This window comes from Lissotriton vulgaris, chromosome 3_1, assembly GCF_964263255.1.
Source record: "Lissotriton vulgaris chromosome 3_1, aLisVul1.2, whole genome shotgun sequence".
NCBI lineage: Eukaryota > Metazoa > Chordata > Amphibia > Caudata > Salamandridae > Lissotriton > Lissotriton vulgaris.
In genome coordinates this window covers 754,813,410-754,832,677 of record NC_141689.1, presented here as the reverse complement: position 1 = coordinate 754,832,677, position 19,268 = coordinate 754,813,410, and the positions used below count along the sequence as shown (strand labels likewise).

General features: G+C 48.8%; 1 protein-coding gene across 1 annotated transcript in view; it reads right to left on the bottom strand.

The window, feature by feature from the left end:
* HSD17B4 (hydroxysteroid 17-beta dehydrogenase 4) overlaps positions 1 to 19,268 on the bottom strand; it is an 883,985-nt gene that overhangs the window by 186,600 nt on the left and 678,117 nt on the right. Inside the window, exon 18 of the mRNA XM_086961070.1 lies at positions 5,046 to 5,115. Within this exon, the coding sequence (XP_086817196.1) occupies positions 5,046 to 5,115 (70 nt within the window). The remainder of the gene's footprint in view (positions 1 to 5,045; positions 5,116 to 19,268) is intronic.

Below are 19,268 nucleotides of genomic sequence, written 5' to 3'. Positions count from 1 at the left end.
TTGACGTAACTTCAGTGGAGTTTTTAGGCTTTGTACTTGCTCCTGGAGGTATTACCATGGATGAAAACAAGATAAAGGCGGTGATAGAGTGGAAGTCACCTACCTCAGTAAAGGAAATCCAGAGTTTCATCGGATTTGCCAACTTCTATAGACGTTTTATTCAGGATTTCTCCAAAAAGTTAATTCCAATCACGCGTCTATTGAAGAAAGGTGTTCCTTTTTAGTGGAGTGATGAAGCAGAAGCAGCATTTGTGCGGTTGAAAGAAGACTTCACCACGGCACCCATTTTGTTGCATCCTGACCCGGCGGAACCGTTCTTTGTAGAAACAGATGCATCTAATCTGGCCTTGGGAGCAGTACTATCGCAGAGACACAAATCTACAGGCCAACTTCATCCAGTGGCATTCCGTTCTCGAAAATTAACAGCCCCAGAAATCAATTACACTATCAAGGAAAAAAAACTTCTCGCCATAAAGGATGCCTTCAAGGAATGGAGGCATTATTTGATGGTAGCACGGCATGTAATGACTGTGTATACAGATCATCGAAATCTAAAATTTTTTAATTCTGCCCGAACCTTGACTCCCAGGCAAATACGTTGGTCTTTGTATTTTTCTGAATATGATTTTGTCATCACTTATCGACCCGGAGCCCAGAACGGAAAGGCGGATGCCTTATCTAGGTTGGAAACTGAAGGAGTTATTGAGAAGGTTATGGAGCAGGCCATTATCCCAATGGAAAAAGTAATCAGTGCAGTATTACAAGAAACCGCTGAGCAGCAATAGAAAACAGACACCTTGGGTGAAAAAGAAATTGAGTGTTGGTTAAAGGAAGATTCCCGGATAGAAATACAAGGAGGTCTTCCCTATCATGACGGAGCCTTATATTTATCCACTCCAGAGATGCAGTTGAAAGCCTTAAGAGAATGCCATGATAGCATCCTGGCTGGGCACAAAGGTATTAACAAGACTAAGGATTTGGTGCGCAGACGATTCTAGTGACCATGCATGATCAAAGACATACATCAATATGTATCGACTTGTGAGACATGCGCAAAAGTAAAATCAGACAGAAGACGTCCACAGGGCCTATTACAGCCTTTACCCACCCCTCCTTTTCCTTGGCATACAGTAACTCTAGATCTAGTAGTTGATTTACCTTCTAGCCATGGTTATGATACTATCTTAGTTTGTGAGGACGCCTTCACCAAGATGGCACATTTTGTGTCTTTAAAAGGGATTCCGTCAGCCATGATTTTAGCAGAAACTTTCAGTCAACACATAGTTCGAGCACATGGCATACCTAAGGTGTTAGTGTCCGACAGGGGCTCCCAATTTCTATCCCATTTCTGGAAGGCATTCACTAAGCGTTTGAACATAGACAACAGATACTCCACTAGTTTTCACCCAGAGTCTGATGGACAAACTGAACGCACCAGTCAGGAACAAGAGCAGTATTTAAGAATGTGTCTAATGGAGAATGTGACTGGCCGGATTTTTTATGGGCAGCAGAATTTGCACATAACAACACTATAAATGCATCTACAGGTTACACACCATTCTTTCTGAATGCAGGTAGACATCCCCAACACTCATTGAATTTCCAAGAAATTGATGTCCCTGCAGTAACCGATCTAGTAGAACAACTGACACAAGTCCATAGTAGAGCAACTCAAAATTTAGCAGCAGCTAAAGCAAATTACAAACATTACCCAGACAGAAAGAGAAGAAAAGAACCAGAGTTAGTGGTAGGAGACAAGGTTTGGTTACATACAAGAAATCTTAGGCTAAAAGGAGTCAGGAAGTTCCAGCCAAGATATATCGGACCTTATCAAATAGAGAAAAAGTTAAGCACATTAAATTATCAATTAAAATTACCAAAGGCCTTACGTATTCACCCAGTCTTCCATGTTTCCTTACTGAAGAAAGCTGAACCAGAAGTTAGATTGCGTGAGACACCAAAACCCATTCACACTGAGAAAGGAGATGAGTTTGAAGTCCAACAGATTTTAGACTCTAAATTGCAGAGAGGAAGGCTATATTACTTGATAGATTGGAAAGGTTACGGGCCTGAAGAAAGATCCTCGGAACCTGAGACTGAGATTAATGCTCCACGATTAATAGCTGAGTTTCATAGAAGGTTCCCAAAGGTGGTCCGGAAGAAAGAGAAACCTTTGAGAGGGGGTACTGTCAGGTCCCTAACTAAAGCTTCCACTACCTCGCAAAAAGCACAAACCAAAAAGACTGGAATAATGGTGGCGGCATTGTCGAGGTTAGTTAAGCAGCATTGGGTGCGAGGCCAAATTCAACATGGCTGCTGTCAATCCAGCAATTGGAGTCAGGTTAGCACTCTAGCTCATCAAGGAGATCAGAGAGTTCCAGGTGAAGCACGCTGAGAACTACGCACTTCACCGGAGCACTCAGAGCAGTTGGAGGTGTCTTGCTGCGTCGCGTTTAGTTAGGGACTAAAACTACGCGTCGCGTTTCCTGAGTTAACGAATCCTTGAGTCCGAGAAAGAAGAAGTAGTTTCCAAGTAAGACTGTTCCTTTTTGCCTGCAATTTTGAATAGTTTGTGCTTACTGAGAATAGAGAACTGCGCATGCTCGTAGAAGCTTTGCTTCCTTAGACGAGTGCGCAGTATAACCGAAGGACTTGTGTAGCAACCTAGTGTCAGCACAAGTCGTTAGACTTTATTCTAATATAAAGGTTCGATACGAGCTTCTTTGACGAGAAAATTACCAAGGGTACAGTGACTAAATAGAAGCTCATTATCCAACAGGTGATAGTTAATATATATATATATATATATCGTTTTCCTTCCATGATACCAGAAGAGAAAAGAATAAGATATAAAACAGTAACTCATTCGTGCAAGAGATATTGCAGTGCAGTAACTGTAGAATTTCAGGAAGCACAGAAGAGTTTACAAGGTGAAGATAAGAGATATATTCCAAGGCAGCTGTCTTTGTACTTTAGGTGAGCACTTGTGAAGGAAGGGAAAAAGCAGAGCTAGAGTTAGAGAAGGAAGAACAAAAGTTAATAAGTTTCTTTAATTACAGTTACACAAACTGAGTACAGAAGAACAGCAGCAATAGAAGAGAGGCAAAGGCACACAGCTCCTGGGTAGGTTTAGAGAGATAGAGAGAGAGTAAGAATAAGAGTGAAGAAAGGTAAAGTGAATTTAATGTGATTTGTTTTACAGCAGAAAACCAGACCAGTAGAGCAGAAGTTTAATATCACTCAAGAAGAAGAAAGAAGACAACATTGTGTGCATTCTCTTCTCTGTCCAATTCCCCTTTCCCCGGCAAGGCTCTTCTGGCTACGCATTGAATATTGTGTGTGGCTGGGGAGTCCTGAAGGGGAGTTGGGAGCCTGCGTCGTTCTGCTCCTGTGTCCCTGGCCAGTGAAAAGAAGTGAAGCTGGTTCTGACAGCCTCACCCTCATCACGGGGTCCAGCTGGAAAGAGCTCACCACCCTAAGCGTACGGATGGAAGTCACTCAGGGGCTCACTCACATCCTCCCAAGGCAGGCCCCTTACCAGGGGCGCGGGGCTCTCCTCTCCACTTCACCACCACTGCTGGCCTCACGACCTCACCTTACTGTACCAGCTGTCTTAAGGCTGCGTCTCCTCGCCGGATCTCAATTCTCAGCTGCCCTGTGGGAATCACAGCCAGGCGGTCGGGCAGCATTCCCCAGCCTGTTATATGTGTCGGCGGGACCTGCCAGCCTGTCCAGTCATCCAATTCTCAGGAATTCACCTGAGATTTCATTGTATTAAGTCAGTCGGACCGGCCCTGCTTGGGGCGGAGAAAATGGTGACGCTTGCCTAACAGCCTGTCATTCCGCCGGAGCTAGTTAAACGCTCCGGTTGGCAGGATTAAGCCCATTGACGGCCTCAGGGAGAAAGCCGCTGCACGCTTACCTTTCGATAGGGGATTTGATGCCTGGGCACTGCAGGATATTGCCAGATTCCAACTGTGTCGACTGGAGCGCCAGTAGAAGCGTCTACTCAGCCATTGTCACGACCCCGAAGGGCAACCTAGTTACTTTATTTCTGAAACTTAAATTAACATTTGAATAAATGTATGCCTGTTTATTTAACATCTTCTTAATGCTCGTTCCTAGTCCAGCCCTGTGCTGCTATTGACCGAGGGTCTGCATGTAAAGGTCAGAAGGGCCGCAAACGGCCTCCGGGTCGTACTTTGGGTATCACTGGTCTAAGGTTTCTGCCACTGGAAATATGACATTTCATTCAGCTCTAATGGAGTGGGCAAATGCACCCTGCTTAGTTTGTGGCAGAACACATTGTCTGCTAAACTCTAAAGAAGGACCAAAGTCTTTAAAAGCAATGACTGTACTAATGAACCAAGATACTACCATAAAAAATGTCCATTGTGGCACAGCAGCAGTCGCAGACTCTCGACTCGAACTCCATGTTAAAACTTTGACAATCTTGACACAAGATCCCGAGACTGTTCGACAAATTCGATGAAGTAAGCTATAATATCTGTGATCAATAGTAAACAAAAACATATCGGAGTAAAGAAATTGTGCACATATTAGTTCAAATGCCACATTTTCGGCTAAATCTATAGCTCCAAACAGCTCCCTACACTTGACACAAAGGCACACAACTAAGTGCAATAAAAAGCAGCACAATTTAACCCCGGTTTTGGGAGAGCGAGCCAAGCATTCTCAATATTTGAAATGCAATACAGGCTGAAAAGCAAAGCCTCCAAGGCCCTCCTAGTTGCAATCTAGCAAATTGCACAGCATCACGGGTCTGCAAGTCACTTTAAATCTTTAATTATATATATGCCCTGGTTTAAAATGTCAAACTTGAGAGGAAAAAGTGACATTGGGTCTGGAACATTAGATCACTTGATGAAAGCTAGAATTATGGCAAACTTTTATGTCATTGTGGTTATTGAGCTCACCCAGCTTCTAATATTAAACTGGCAATTAAGAATTGAACTTACAACAGTAAATAAGGATATTTTACAGCAATGTGCAATAATCTTTAAACATGGTTTTAAAAGACTGACCTCCAAGGGCTGCAAAACTAGGATCAATGTGCAAAGGATTCCAGTCACCACTGAGTCGATACAATGCAGCCTGCAAAGAAAGAAACAAGGTAGAGATGAGAAAATATCCCTTTAATGTTATTCAAGCAAAATGCTTATAATAATTGATATAAAGAGGTTGTTAAATACTTTCCTCTGGAATCAACTGAGCTCAACACGGTCATGCAGAGTACAAGTCAAGTCGAGGTTATTTATTTCAGACTTTACAAAAACATATCCCCTTCAGTTTGTCAAAAGTCATAGATTGAGTTCTAAGAAGCCAAAGAACATAGAACTAATACCAAATATCCATAAAACTAGCAGTAGAGCATTACATTCACTTTGCAAATATTTTGTTTTTATCCCCAAAATATAAAATTAGAAAGTACATACATATACGTACATGCATATTCATTTTAGGGCGTTCAATTATATTCGGTAAGGCTTTGGACGGCATGTGAATAATGAACAAGTTACTTACCTTCGGTAACGCCTAATCTTATAGACTATATCTAGTTTCAGAATCCTTAGCTTAGCATTTCCCCACGGCGTCAGACTGGAACCGGAAGATTTTTCTAAAGCAGTACACCTGCTTCGCGTCTGAACCGGAAGTGACTTCGCGGTACCTACATAAGCGCCACCCCACGTGCGCTGACGTCCGGTTTTTTCACTACTTTTAACGCCAGAAGCGTGAAGCCATGAAAAACACTGACCACTGGTGTGTAAAACCTAGGGCCCTGAAAGGTGTCATCTCCATCCCTAGAAATCCGTTCGTAGAGTAGGGAGGATGGGTGAGCTGGTAAGGAATCTACGGCTACATATAGGGCCCGATGTAGGTAAACGCGATTTTCCGAATTCAAAATACCGAGGCGGGCCGAATCGGTATTCTGAAATCGGAAAACGAGATGTAGGGAAAAAAAAGCGAATGAATACCGAATCGGTCGGCATCGGTAATGAGAATCGGTACGTTCCGATTCGGCTCGGTCCGAATTGGAAAGTACCGAATCGGCTAACAACGAATCGGAAATTACCGATTCGGCTACCACCGAATCGGATAGTCCCGAATCGGCGAATACCGATTCGGTAAAAGCCGATTCGGTAAAATCCGATTCGGCAATCATAGATTCGTAGCCATGAAAACACACCCATGGCGAAAAAGCCCATAGGAATGCATTGAAGGAACCGATTCGGCTTTTACCGAATCGGATAATACCGAATCGGATTTTACCGATTCGGATATTACCGAATCGGTAAAAGCCGATTCGGCAAAAGCCTATTCAGCCAATGAGGTGGCTGCCCCTCCCCCACCCAAACAGGGAGTGGCAACCCTGGCAGGTGCAGCTAATTAAGAAGTTTCTGGAGAGCCAGCCTGAGCTCAACACTCACAGTTAGCAGCAGTGGGAGTAGGAGGTTGCCAACTGAACTGGAGAACATGGCAGAGCAGTCAGAAAGCCAGAAGTCCTCCCAGAAGAGGAAGCCGAAGTTCACCACCACCGAACTTCAGGTGCTGGTCGAGGAGGTGGTGAGGGTGCACCGCCAGCTGTTTGGCAAGCTGTCCCTCAACGTGCCAGACAGCACCAAGAGGAGGATCTGGGCCGACATCGCCCAGAAGGTGAATGCTGCGGGTGTCACCCCCAGGTCTGTAGAAGAACTGAAAAAGAGATTCTATGACATCCGCAGCCTCACAAAAAGGAAGATGGCTGAGATACAGAGGCAGGCTGGACTCACTGGAGGAGGCACGAACCCGGCGCCACCCCTCACCGAGCTGGAGGACCTGGTCTCCAGCACCATTGAGAGGGAGAGTGTCAGTGGAATCGGGACCCTGGACAGCTCTGCGAGAGCTACAGCTACAGGTAAGAAGCATGCGCATCATGACACACCCTACCAGACACCTCCCCATTAGACACAATGCATAGGCAAACCCCAGCACAGTACTGTCACCAACATACAAGAGACAAGCATCATGGTACATGTAGTCAGCAGAAGTTAGCTAAATATGGCAGTGCAGAATCACAAGACAGGAAACAGCGTGACACAGTGTAAGGAGATGCAAGGACATGTGGAATGCTATAATTGTACTGACTGTAATACATCGGCACTCAGTTTACAAATGCTTCTTTGTACCTAGGGGCCCCATCAGGCGGAACAACAGTGACATCAGAGGGAGCAGCACCGTCCGACACTGCAGTCGCAGGGCCGAGCACCAGCCAGGCTGGCCAGGAGGAGGAGGAGGAAGGAGACACCCCAGGGCTAGGTATGGAGGGAGTCCTGGTCATTGACTTCGATGCACTGCACTCCCCAGAAATGGCCAGCACACCCCCCTTGCAGTTCTCCCCAGAGAACTCCCCTGCAAGGGACACCATTCCGCCTACACCAGCTCCTGCCACAACCATGGCCTTGCCACCTGTTCAACCTGTCCTGGGAGCAGGGGCTCAGGGACCGGCCAGCTTCACACCCCCACCAGTGGCACCCCAGCCCACTCAGCAGGCCGGAAGCAGCAGTGCCCGGCGCCGTACCATCACCACCACTGCTGCACCAGCACGGGAGGGCAGTGTATTCCTGGGCCTGGAGGGACAGATGGTGAAGATTCAGAGGCAACAGGCAAGATCCACTATGGCCTGCCAACGCCAGCTCCTGCAGCACAACATGCAGATGGGAGAGTTGGTCAAGGGATTCCAGGCCGTCGTGGAATCGAACAAGGAGGTGGCAGCAGGGTTAGGCAGGCTAACCACTGCCATCACCCACTCACCTAGCAGACAGGAGGAGCATGAGCTGGTGCGCAGGCGGGATGCCCGGGTGCTGAACCGCGCCATGGGCCGCCTTGCAGCGGCGACGGCACAACTGTGCCATCGCAGCGCCAACCAGGAATCTGTCCTTAGTCAGCATACGGCTGAGCTTACTAGGGGGATGGCCCGGATCACCACTGCTATGGAGGCCATGATTATTTCAAACACCGCCTCCAATCCTGCCCTGGACCTGGGTGATGCTGGGGACAGCAGCAGCCGCAGCAGCCCGGCCAGCGCTGCGTCTGAGCCACGGAGGAGCACCAGGCGCTCCGCTGATGCTGCTGGGCATTCAGAGGGGGCTGAGGGACACCCCAGTGGGTCTGGCAAGCGGGCAAAAAAATAGCCTTGCAAGGGCGGGTGAGGCAACCAGAACCTTGGACTTTATTTTATTTACCATACACCATTTTTTGTTGCACATCAGTGCTGTAACTGTGTTGCAACACTATTAAAATTTGTTTTTTCCAATCAACATTTAGCTGTCTTTGCATCTGTACTCAGTCAGAAATAGTTCTCAGTGATCTCCTCACGTCTGTATCTGCCATCACTTGGCGTACACACCCCAGCTGGCTGTGTCAGTGGCACAGCTTCGTCGTCGTCATGGTCCTCGTAGTCAGACAACTCCACCTCAGTGCCCTTCTTCACCGCAAGGTTGTGTAACATTGCACATACAGCTATGATCTTGCAGCAGGTGATGGGGGTATACTGCCTTGCACCTCCACTCTTGTGCAGGCATCTGAATCTACTTTTCCAGATGCCAAAGGTCCGTTCGACAACATTCCTTGTGCGTATGTGGGCCCGGTTATACCTCCTTTGGCTGGGTGTGGAGGGGTTGAGGTAGGGGGTGAGTATGAATGAGCGGAGGGCATATGCACTGTCGCCTGGAAGAGAAAGGGGTCACATTAGACACATGCATACATGTATTCCACCTACCTACTATGTGTTATGGGGGTCTGATGATGTGTCTCACCTAGGAGGTATCCTTCTCCAAATTCGCCAGCCATCAGCCGTGCATATATGCCGCTCTGTTGGAAAATATAGGAGTCATGGGTACTCCCTGGAAATTTTGCTACCAGGTCTGTGATGGTGCACTTTGCATTGCAGATCACCTGCACGTTGATGGTGTGTGTAGACTTGCGATTGCGGTATATGTATTCGGTGTCCGCTGGTGGGCAAATCGGAATGTGCGTGCCATCTATGCAACCGATGATTTGGGGAAATTGTGCCATCTGGTAGAAGTCAGCTTTGGTTTGTAGCAGTTCTGCGTGGGTTGCAGGGAAAGAGATGTATTGGTCCATCCTGTGTATCATGGCGTCAAGGAATGTGTGGAAGAACCTTGACAGGCTGCTCTGGCTCACCCCTCCTGCCGCTGCAACTCCACTTTGATAGCTGCCAGATGCTAGCAGGTGTAGGCTGCATAGCACCTGGATGTGCGCAGGGATGGCGTGTGCCCTTGGGGTGTGGTGGTCCAAGAATGGCTTGAGATCCCTGATGAGCTCAAGTATGGTGTCAGAGTCCAGCCTGTATCTCTGTAGTATCTCTGCCTCTGTGAGCATGAACAGGGTTATCCTCTGTCTGTAGACCTGTTCATTTCTTAGCCATTCCCTCTGTCCTTCCTGCTGTAGCCGTAGCCGCCTCGCAATGACATAGAAAGCTGCCATCCTGCAAGTTGCAATGCATTTTGGGACTGTTTATATGGGTTGGAGTTGGTTACCACCTGATTGCAATCCATGGTAAATACCGAGTGAATTCTACCGATTTTGAGCCGATTTCGGTGTTTCTGTGCCTCCCTACATCTCCCCAACTGTCGGAATCGGGGAATTTCCCGATCGGCGATTCATACGAATCGGCATGTTTTCCGATTCGGCTCATGTCCGAATCGGTCTTTCTAACGATTCGGTACATGGACCGAATCGGTGATTTTCCGATTCGGTGTCACTAACGAATCGGTCAATGGACCGAATCGGTGATTTTCCGAATCGGTGTCACTAACGATTCGGTACATGGACCGAATCGGTGATTTTCCGATTCGGTGTCACTAACGAATCGGTACATGGACCGAATCGGTCTTTGCATCCGAATCGGTGTTTTTCCAATTCGTTACATATCCGATTTTCGGTATGTACGTATCGGATTCTTTCCCATTTGGTACTCATTCCGATTCGGTTTTCACTCCGATTCTTTATGTTTTTCGTTCCCTACATCTCGATGGCTGTTTACCGATCGGTAAGGGCCAAAAATCGGTATTTTCGGCCGTTACCGATCGGTAACGCCCTACCTACATCGGTCCCATAGTCTCTACCCGATAAGGCGTTACCGGAGGTAAGTAATTTTTTCATTTGATAGAGACTTCTGGCTGCAGATTCCTTACCTTAGAATAGATACCCAGGCAACACCACCCCCAGAGGAGAGTCTGCGAAGCAATTTAAAACTAGAAAGTCCTGCAGGATCGAATGGGCAAAATGCCCATCCCTGTGCACCTGACTGTCCAGACAGTAATGTTTGGTGAATGTGTGCAGGCCAGCCCATATTTCTGCCTGGCAGATATCGAGGACTGGAACTCTGCATGGTAACGTAGGGGTGACCACTTTAGCTCTGGTGAAATGAGCCCACAAACCTTCCGGAGGTTGCTTGTAGGCAAGTGCGTAACAGATTTTGATGCAGAGCGCGACCCATCTAGAAATGGTCCGCTTCTGCACTGCCCAACCTTTCTTTGCACCAACACCCCCGACAAATAGTTGGTTATCTAACCGGAACGGAGTTGTGCAGTCAAGGTAGAAAGACAATTTTCTTATTGGGTCCAGACAGTAGATTCGCTCCTCTTCCTTAAAAGGATGTGGTGGAGTGAAAAAAGTAGGCAAGGTGATGGATTGGGCTACATGAAAAGGAGTTACCACTTTTGGCATTAAGGAAGCTAGAGTGCAAAGCACTACTTTGTCATGATAGATTGAGAGGTAAGGAGGCTTAGATGATAAGGCCTGCAACTCACTCACTCTGCGGGCAGATGTAATGGCCGAAAGGAAGGCTGTCTTCAAGGTGAAAGCCTGAGGGGACAAATGGAGAGAGGCTTGAAAGGAGAGCACATCAAAAACATCAAAACCAAATTTAGGTCCCACTGAGGTATAATGAATGGTGAAGGAGGGAAGAGAAGAGTAGGACCTTTAAGGAACCTATGTGTAAAAGGGGTGTTAAAGCAAAAATTGGTTCTGTCGGGTAGAACAAGAATACAATTCAGGGAGCTATTATTGCAATCAAAGAACAGAAAACGGCTCTTTAACACACATGGAATGAATTCTAAACAATTAATGAATAAGACATGAGATCAAAGATTGTGCGATGTTTTATCAGAATTACTTCATTCAATGATATCTACATTACATATGTAGACTGTCAAAACAAAAACAACAGTTAACATCAATATAAAGTGCGAATAGGTGACATAAGTGCACAGTGCTTAAGCGGTGAACATTATATACAGTGAATGCAGTTCCATATATACAAGTTTTAGTGGTAGACCAGATATTGAATTCAGTCCAAAGATTCCTATTTTTACTAGTGTAGGATCCTGGTGGTACTGGACCTAGAAAAAAGCATCGACGTTTGGGTGGTCACGACGAGTCTTCCACAAGACAGGTGTGGTTGGGATTGTAAAGACAGTCCTGTTTGAAGGCCGGAGGTCACAGCCTAGGAGAGATGGGCGCAATGGCCAATTGTCTGAGTTGTATCAGTCGAAGATCATTCAGTGAAGGACGAAGGTCCGCAGTACCATCCGTCTGCTGCTGTCTTTACAATCCCAACCACACCTGTCTTGAGGAAGACCCGTCAAGACCACCCATTGGGGCACCAATGGGTCGAAACGTCGACGCTTTTTTCTAGGTCCAGTACCACTAGGATCCTATACTAGTAAAGATAGGAATCTTTGGGCTAAATTCAATATCTGGCCTACAAATAAAACTTGAATATATGGAACTGCTTTCACTGTATATAATGTTCACCGCTTAAGCACTGTGCACTTATGTCACCTATTCGCACTTTATATTGATGTTAACTGCTGTTTTTGTTTTAACAGTCTACATATGTAATGTAGATATCATTGAATGAAGTAATTCTGAAATAAATAACATCGCACAATCTTTGATCTCATGTCTTATTAATTAATTGTTAAGAATTCATTCCATGTGTGTTAGAGAGCTGTTTTCTGTTCTTTGATTGCAATAATAGCTCCCTCAATTGTATTCTTGTTCTACCCGACAGAACTCATTTTTGCTTAAACATTATTTACCCAGGTTCTGAGGGACACAGGGTCACCCCTTCTTTCTTAACTATGTGTAAAAGGGGACTTGAAAAAAGAAGGTTGATCAGGCAACCTCAAGAAGGCAAAACAAATGGCAGAAAGCTAGTCCTCCAGAGTGCCGAGAGCAGAGCCCTGCTGGGCAAGAGACAAGAAAAAAGCAGATCCCCAGAAAGAGGGGCAGAAAGGGGATCAACAGATTTTTCTGCACGTTATGTCACAAATGTGTTCAAGAGCAGAAGCACATACACCGTGTTAGTAATCGAACGCCTGGCTGCCATGATAACTTTACAGACTACAGGAGGAAGGTCAAATGCTGTCAACTGTTGCAGCTCAATCTCCATGCAAGAAGGTGGAGAGTAGACAGGTTTGGATGGAGAACCCTTACCTGCTGGTGTGACAGAAGGCTTTACCAAAAGGGCAGTCTGATGGTTAGGATTGCTGTACGAGTTACTTACCTTCGGTAATGATGTATCTGGTAGAGATGATTCTAGCCGCAGATTCCTTCAAGTATTGTATTTATTGCTCATTGAGCGCAGCTGTCACCCAAAGGGTATCCTGGCGCTGAATTATCCCAAGGTGCAAGACTGGATCCGGAAACTTTTTTGCCACAGGATCCCTGAGCGCCGGGGGCAAGGCGACATCACGCGACTTCATCCAGGCGTCGTCCACGTATGTGACGTCAGCGAGGTCACATAAGACCCACCCCGGCGCGCCTACGTCAGTTTTCTTCGGAGAACATTTCCGCACCACAACGCGGTACCACCAGATAAAAAACTGTGGAAGCATGGGAACAGTGTGCGAAGAGCAGAACATTTTGAAAGAAACGGTGACTAACAACACCACCCAGATTAGTTTCAACACTGCAGAACCCAAAGGCAGGGAAAGAAGAAAGAAGAAGAACAAGCAGAACGCTGCGCAGCCACCGTGCCAGTACACAGACAGCCTCCCATCCCTGTGCCCCGGAGGCAAAAAACATGCGTAAAAGTCATGGCACAAGTACAAAACCTACAACCCCGATCCTGCGCAAGGAAGGGGACCAGTCCCAAGACAGACAGAGACAACAAATCTCCACGCCATTCCAACATAGAGGGCAACCACCCACAAGGGACCAGGGCAAGACGTGGCCAGATGACCCTTAATCAGAAGATAGCAATGGAAGGATGTGAGGGGATGGGAGGACAGGGATAGAAGCAACCCCCCCCAAACCTGGAGTAGCCAGAGCAGCAGGGCACCGGAGCACCGGAACCCCATCCTCCAAAGAACCAAAGGAGGAATGAACCACCCCATACGGAGCCATTCGACAAGAACAAAGAAGGCACTCACAGCAGACACCGCCCCCCAACGGGAGGCGAGTACCAAAGACCAACCCCAGGGTCCTCGCAGAATAGGGAGGAAGGGCGGGACGTGAAGGAATCTGCGGCTAGAATCGTCTCTCCCAGATACATCGTTACCGAAGGTAAGTAACTCGTACATCTGATAGAGACTACTAGCTGCAGATTCCTTTACGTAGAATAGATCCCCTAGCAATACCCCCTGGGAAGGAGGGTCTGCGAAAGGACCCCACCAGCTAATACAGAACAGAGGGCCCCATAGGGGACCAGATCTGTGGACCAGGTAGAACGTCGTCCCTGCCAGGCAATGGGAACCCCCAAAAGCAGAATTCCATCAACCCCAAGAGGATGTAGGAGGGAAAGAAGGCTGAAGAGGCACGTACACTCACAGCAGAGAAAACAAGGCAACCTGGAGCGGCCGAAGCACCCCACTCCCCCACAAGGCAACATAGATTCCGCCCAATGCCAAGACAGGAAGAGCAGAAGAAGAAGCCCAAAGGACCTAAAGAAACAAGGGAAAATAAGGTGAACCCACGCCAGACGGAGAGCAACCTGCCAGCCAATACAGCGCCGGCAGTCAAAAGCCGCCAGAAGCAAAACGAACAGCCCGAGGCCCTAGGAAGGCAGAGTAGGCAGCCCTGGCAAGGGAGAACACAGGATCATTCCAGACCTCAGGACAGGAGCAGGGAGAGGAGGAGATGCCCGGGCACACCACTACAAGTGGACGTGCACACGACCTCAGGAAGCAAAAGCAACCTACATAAACGCCATGGAGAACAGGCACCCGAAGGCGACCAGAACCCACTAGCAGAGCGCAAGCCATATGACAGCTACCACTACCCCACATAGAGTACATTAAGTCTCAAGATATTGGAACCCTCTTTGGAAGAACTTCCGCAGCAGAGGAAAAAACAAAGAGCCGCAGGCAAAAAAAACACCCCCGCTGGAGGCTTGACAAGCAGCCCAAGCAAAGCAGAAGGCTTAATCTCGGGGCCAAGTCTGCGTAACAACTCCGGCAGAACACACACACATAAGCAACAAAAGGGCCGTCGAGCAGCCAAAAATGCCAAAATCCCATGGAAGGACGCAAATGGCCAGAAAACAAACTCCACTTGGGAATGGTAATAGGGTATATCCAGAATTCTACGTATTGATTGCCAGATGTTAAGTGCTGTCTTTAAGAGCGTCAGGCGAACCTTTTTAAAAAACTTCTGATCCCCAAATTTGTAGAGAAAGAACTCTAAACCATGTGGCAGGTCTGATAGCATAGCCTGAAAAAGTCTACCATGAGATGAAGAGTCTAGTTTGTTTGCTAGGAGTCTAAAGTTCTTGAACTGAAAGGCATAACAATAGAGAAGTAAATCTGGAAGGGCCAACCCACCTAATTTCAGTCCCCTTCTCAATTTCCTCCAAGCGATCCTTGGGGACTTAGTCGCCCAGATAAAAGAGCCAATCCTTCCTTGGAGGTTCGAAATATCCTTTTTATTAAAGTTAAGGGGGATGGAATTAAATAAAAAAGTAATTTTCGGCAAAATTATCATCTTGACTAGATTTACTCTACCATAGATGTTAAGTGGTAGAGTAATCCATCTAGTCAGTAACTTCCTTACTTCCTTCACCACCATCTCCCAACTAACTTTCGGTACCACTTGTTTACTTTATACAGGGTTTACTAGACCCCAGCGAAACTCTCTAAGCTTTCAGCAGAAGTATACTTTTGTCCAAGATGTAAGTTTCCAGCTGCGGACGACGGACACATGTTTGTCAACTGCCCGGACATTAGGAGTTACTGGAGGGAGGTGTGTGAGTTCTTAGAAGAGGTTGTACTATCCCCAATTACTTGTAGTCCTAGATTGATCCTTTTTGGTCTCCCCCCGGATTATGATATTAGAAATTGTACCTTACAGTTTATTTTCTATGTTATTGTTATTGCTAGGAGAGAGATTTGTAGGGAGTGGAAGTCAGTAAACCCCCCCAGATTCGCAGATTGTCTAAGAAACATCATGGCGGTTAGTCGTTTAGACATGCTGTGTGGTGGGGAAAGCGCAAATAAGATTTGGTTTGCCTTAAATGCATGGGCTGAGAGATAACCTCCAATGAGTCCAATGATTATGCCAGAGGTTAGTGGTCATGTCCTCCCTAAGTGGCAAGATACATCGTGAATGGGAGTTGGATTGGGAAACGACCTACCTCTGGGCGATCTCCATTGGCTATCCACAGACCCCAGGGAGGAAACAGCTGGTTTGTGTTAGTGGTCTGGAGAAAGCCTATCTAGAGTTGACATTTTCTGGTGGCATTTATGAGGACAAAAAAAAAAAAGAAAACACACTCCACAGCCAAAACAACCGGCCTAAGAAGGCCCAGAATCAACCCAACTCAGGAGTCACTGAGGAGGGGACGGAGGAGGAGGAGGACGGAGTCCTGCCAAGAGCCTTTGGATGGCGGAGTCGGCCGGGGCATGGAACAACAGGCTACCATCAAACGGAAGGTCGATGAGTCTCTCCCGAATATTCTCAGGGAATACTCCGTCCCGAAGCCAAGCATGGCGCTGGAGAGCGACTGTGGAAGCCATGGCCCGGCCCAGCACCTCGGAGATGTCCAGAGCGGAGCGGAGAATGAACGCCGCAAGCTCCCGGCCATCCAACGCATGATGCCGTAAGTCCACCTGACCAGACTCCTGGGACGCTGCAGATCCCAGAGACTCAGCGGAGTCCCACAAACAGTAGGAGGCCCTAGCCAGCACACACAAGGTGTTAAGGGACAGCAGGGCAGCGCTGGTCAAGGCAAACATGTTGCACGCCCAAGGGTCCAGCCAGCGGGCCTCTCAGGACGGCGGAGTCAACAGTGGCGGCAGGGAAGGAAAAGCAGTCCGCAAAAGAGGGCTGGTGGCGAGGAGTGAAGGGAAAGGCACACCGGGCCACGCGGCGTCGGGAGCTGCCGGTGCAGAAGACGCTGAGGCACCGGGTCCCCTGAAACAGGACGCCTCCATGCCCCCGTCAAGGAAGAAAGGAGCGAACCTTCAAAGGGAAGTAAGATTTCCCTCCCACCAGAGCCCTGGTGGAGGACCTCCAAAAGATGGTCCGCCAGAAAGTGAGCCACCGGATCACCCATGCTCAGGATGCCCACAGCCGTGGATACCGCGTGAGCGAAGGCTGCCCCCACCTCCATAGGGCCCCGCGTTGGAGAAAGCAGCTCCTCCGTTGGCGACGGCTGCAAACTAGGCGGCCGTCCCCGAGGCCAAGCGGGACGGGCAAGAACCAGACCTGGAAGTCAGAAGGAGCAAAGAATGAGGGACCTGCCGCTCTTCCGACGAACACCTCTGCCTCGGGAAGGGCGGGGAGCCGCCCTTTGATGCCGATGACAAAGATACCACCCGACGACCAGTCTCTGGGGAGGACGACACCAATATACAGCCTGCCTTCGGAGAAGAAGGAGCGTCCAAAGACGAATTCGCAGTACGACCTCTGCGCGGAGCCGTAGCGTCCGCTGCCTGAGGCAAGATGTCGGCACCATCCGGTGTCACAGGACAAGGTTCTTCCAAGTTACCCCGCACCGGAGACCGGAGCGGAGACCAGAGTGGAGCTGGAGCCGCACCGGCCCTGGGGCGGCGTCGGAATGATGCCGACCCGACCCCCGCCGAGGTCGGGTCGGCAGGTGCGTGGGGGAACAAGACGGGCCTGGGGAGTGACATGTAGCCCTCCGCCAGCCGCGGCCAAGAATGAGGCTAAGATCGCTCGGCAACCCATGTGGCGGTGCCAGTGACGATTCAACCTCCGACTCGCCCTCCAACTGGGCAGATGCCTGTGGGGAGGGAGGAGAGGTGCCCGAAGAGGGACGAGGGGTTCTCAACCACCCTCGACCAGAGCACGGTCCAGCTGCTGCTGTAGTGGCGTCACCTCGGCCTTAGACAGGACCACTTTGTCAAAGGACCGAGAGGGGCTTGGGGATGCAACCCAAGCCCCGGCGATTTCCCGCGACACCACAGAGACTCCCGCAGGAGTTTTCGGCGAGGCAGAGAGACCGTGGACTGAAGGTGGTGCCCCAGAGGAGCCACACCCCAACAGCACCACATCCTCCAGGCCTGGATCTGAACCAGTCGGCGCTGGGGCCGCAGCCACCGGCGGCGCCGCGGAGGGCCATGCGCTGGGCAAGGGATCCGCCAACGCCCCAGGAGGGGAAGGAGGAGGAGACGCCAGCGAGGCCTGCAAAGCTGCCGCGTATGTTTCCATTTAGACTCTCGATGCCCCAACACCGGGAAACGGTGGATAGGGCGGGTCTTATGTGACCTCGCGGAAGTCACGTACACGGATGACGCTGTGGCAAAAAAATTCCGGATCCAGTCTCACGCCTGGAGATAATTCTACGTGAAGGAATCTGAGGCTAGTAGTCTCTATCAGATGGCCTTGTTCAGTAACTTGGTATACCAGACCCTCTGTGACCAGTCTGGAGCAAGAAGGATGACTTGGGCCCATCGTTCTTGATCTTCTTGAGAACTCTCTCGCTGCTGGCAAACAGATCTAACCAAGGCACCCCCACTGCTGAAAGAGACCTCTGGATCCCCTTTTTGTTGCAGCACCACATGGCAGTGGTGTTGTCCGTGAACACTTGCACTAGCCTTCCCCTGATGGAGAGGAGAAAGGCCTTTAATGCCAGTCTGATCGCTCGGAGCTTCAACAGTTTGATGTGGATGGAGTCTTAATTCCGCCAGACACCAGAGTCCTCTGATCTCCACCTCTCCCATAATGCCACCTCATCCCAGGAGTGATACATCTGTCACTACTGTGAAATTTGGTCGGGAAAGGGAGAGGGGTCTGCCTCTGACCCTGTCGCGGTTCTTATCTACCACTGCAGATCGTTTGCAGTTCCCTCTGCGATCTGGACCAGGATAGGGAGATTCTCCTGATGCTGTACCCACTGGAACTTCAGGTCCCACTGCACCGTCCAGATATGCCATATGGCATATCACCAGCAACATGCAGGAGGCCATGAGGTCCAGCAGCCTCAGAGTGAGTCTCACCGAAACCAAAGCTAGAGGCCGAAATATCAGTATCATAGCCTGAATATCCTTGACTCGCCACTAGGGAGGATAAGCCCGAAACTGCACCATGTACAGAATAGCTCCAATGAAAGGGAGCATCTGAGAGGGAGTCAGGTGTGACTTTGGCACGTCGATAGTAAACCACAGTGAGTGCAGGAGGTTCACTGTAGTCTGGAGGTAAGAGACGACAGCCTGGGATGAGCCCACCTACAACAGCTAGTCATCAAAATGGGGGAAGGCTGGCATCCCAGATCTTTGCAAATGAGCAATAACTACTGCCATCACCTTGGTGAGCGCTGATAAGGCCATAAGGGAACAAGGTGAACTGAAAGTGATTGTGGCCTACTGTAAACCGCAGATTGCATCAATGGGCAGGCAGGACGGGTATGTGAAAATAGGCGTCCTGCAAGTCCAACCCAACCATCCAGTCTCCAGGGCAGACAAAACCTGAGCCAATGTGAGCATTTTGAATTTCTCCATCTTGAAAAAGAATTTGAGAGATCGGAGATTGAGGATAGGACAAATGCCCTCGTCCCTTTTGGAACCAGAAAGTAGCGGGAATGAGACCACAGCCATTTTCTGGCACCGGAACCCTCTCTATGGCTCCCTTGGCCAAGAAAGCTGCGACTTCCTTGTGGAGAAAAGACAGATGATCCTCCATCAGCCAATCCTGAGAGGGTGGAATTAGGGGAGGAGAAGTCTGAGAGGGGAGGGAATAGCCCCTTCCAATGATCTGCAAAACCCACCAGTCCAACGTTA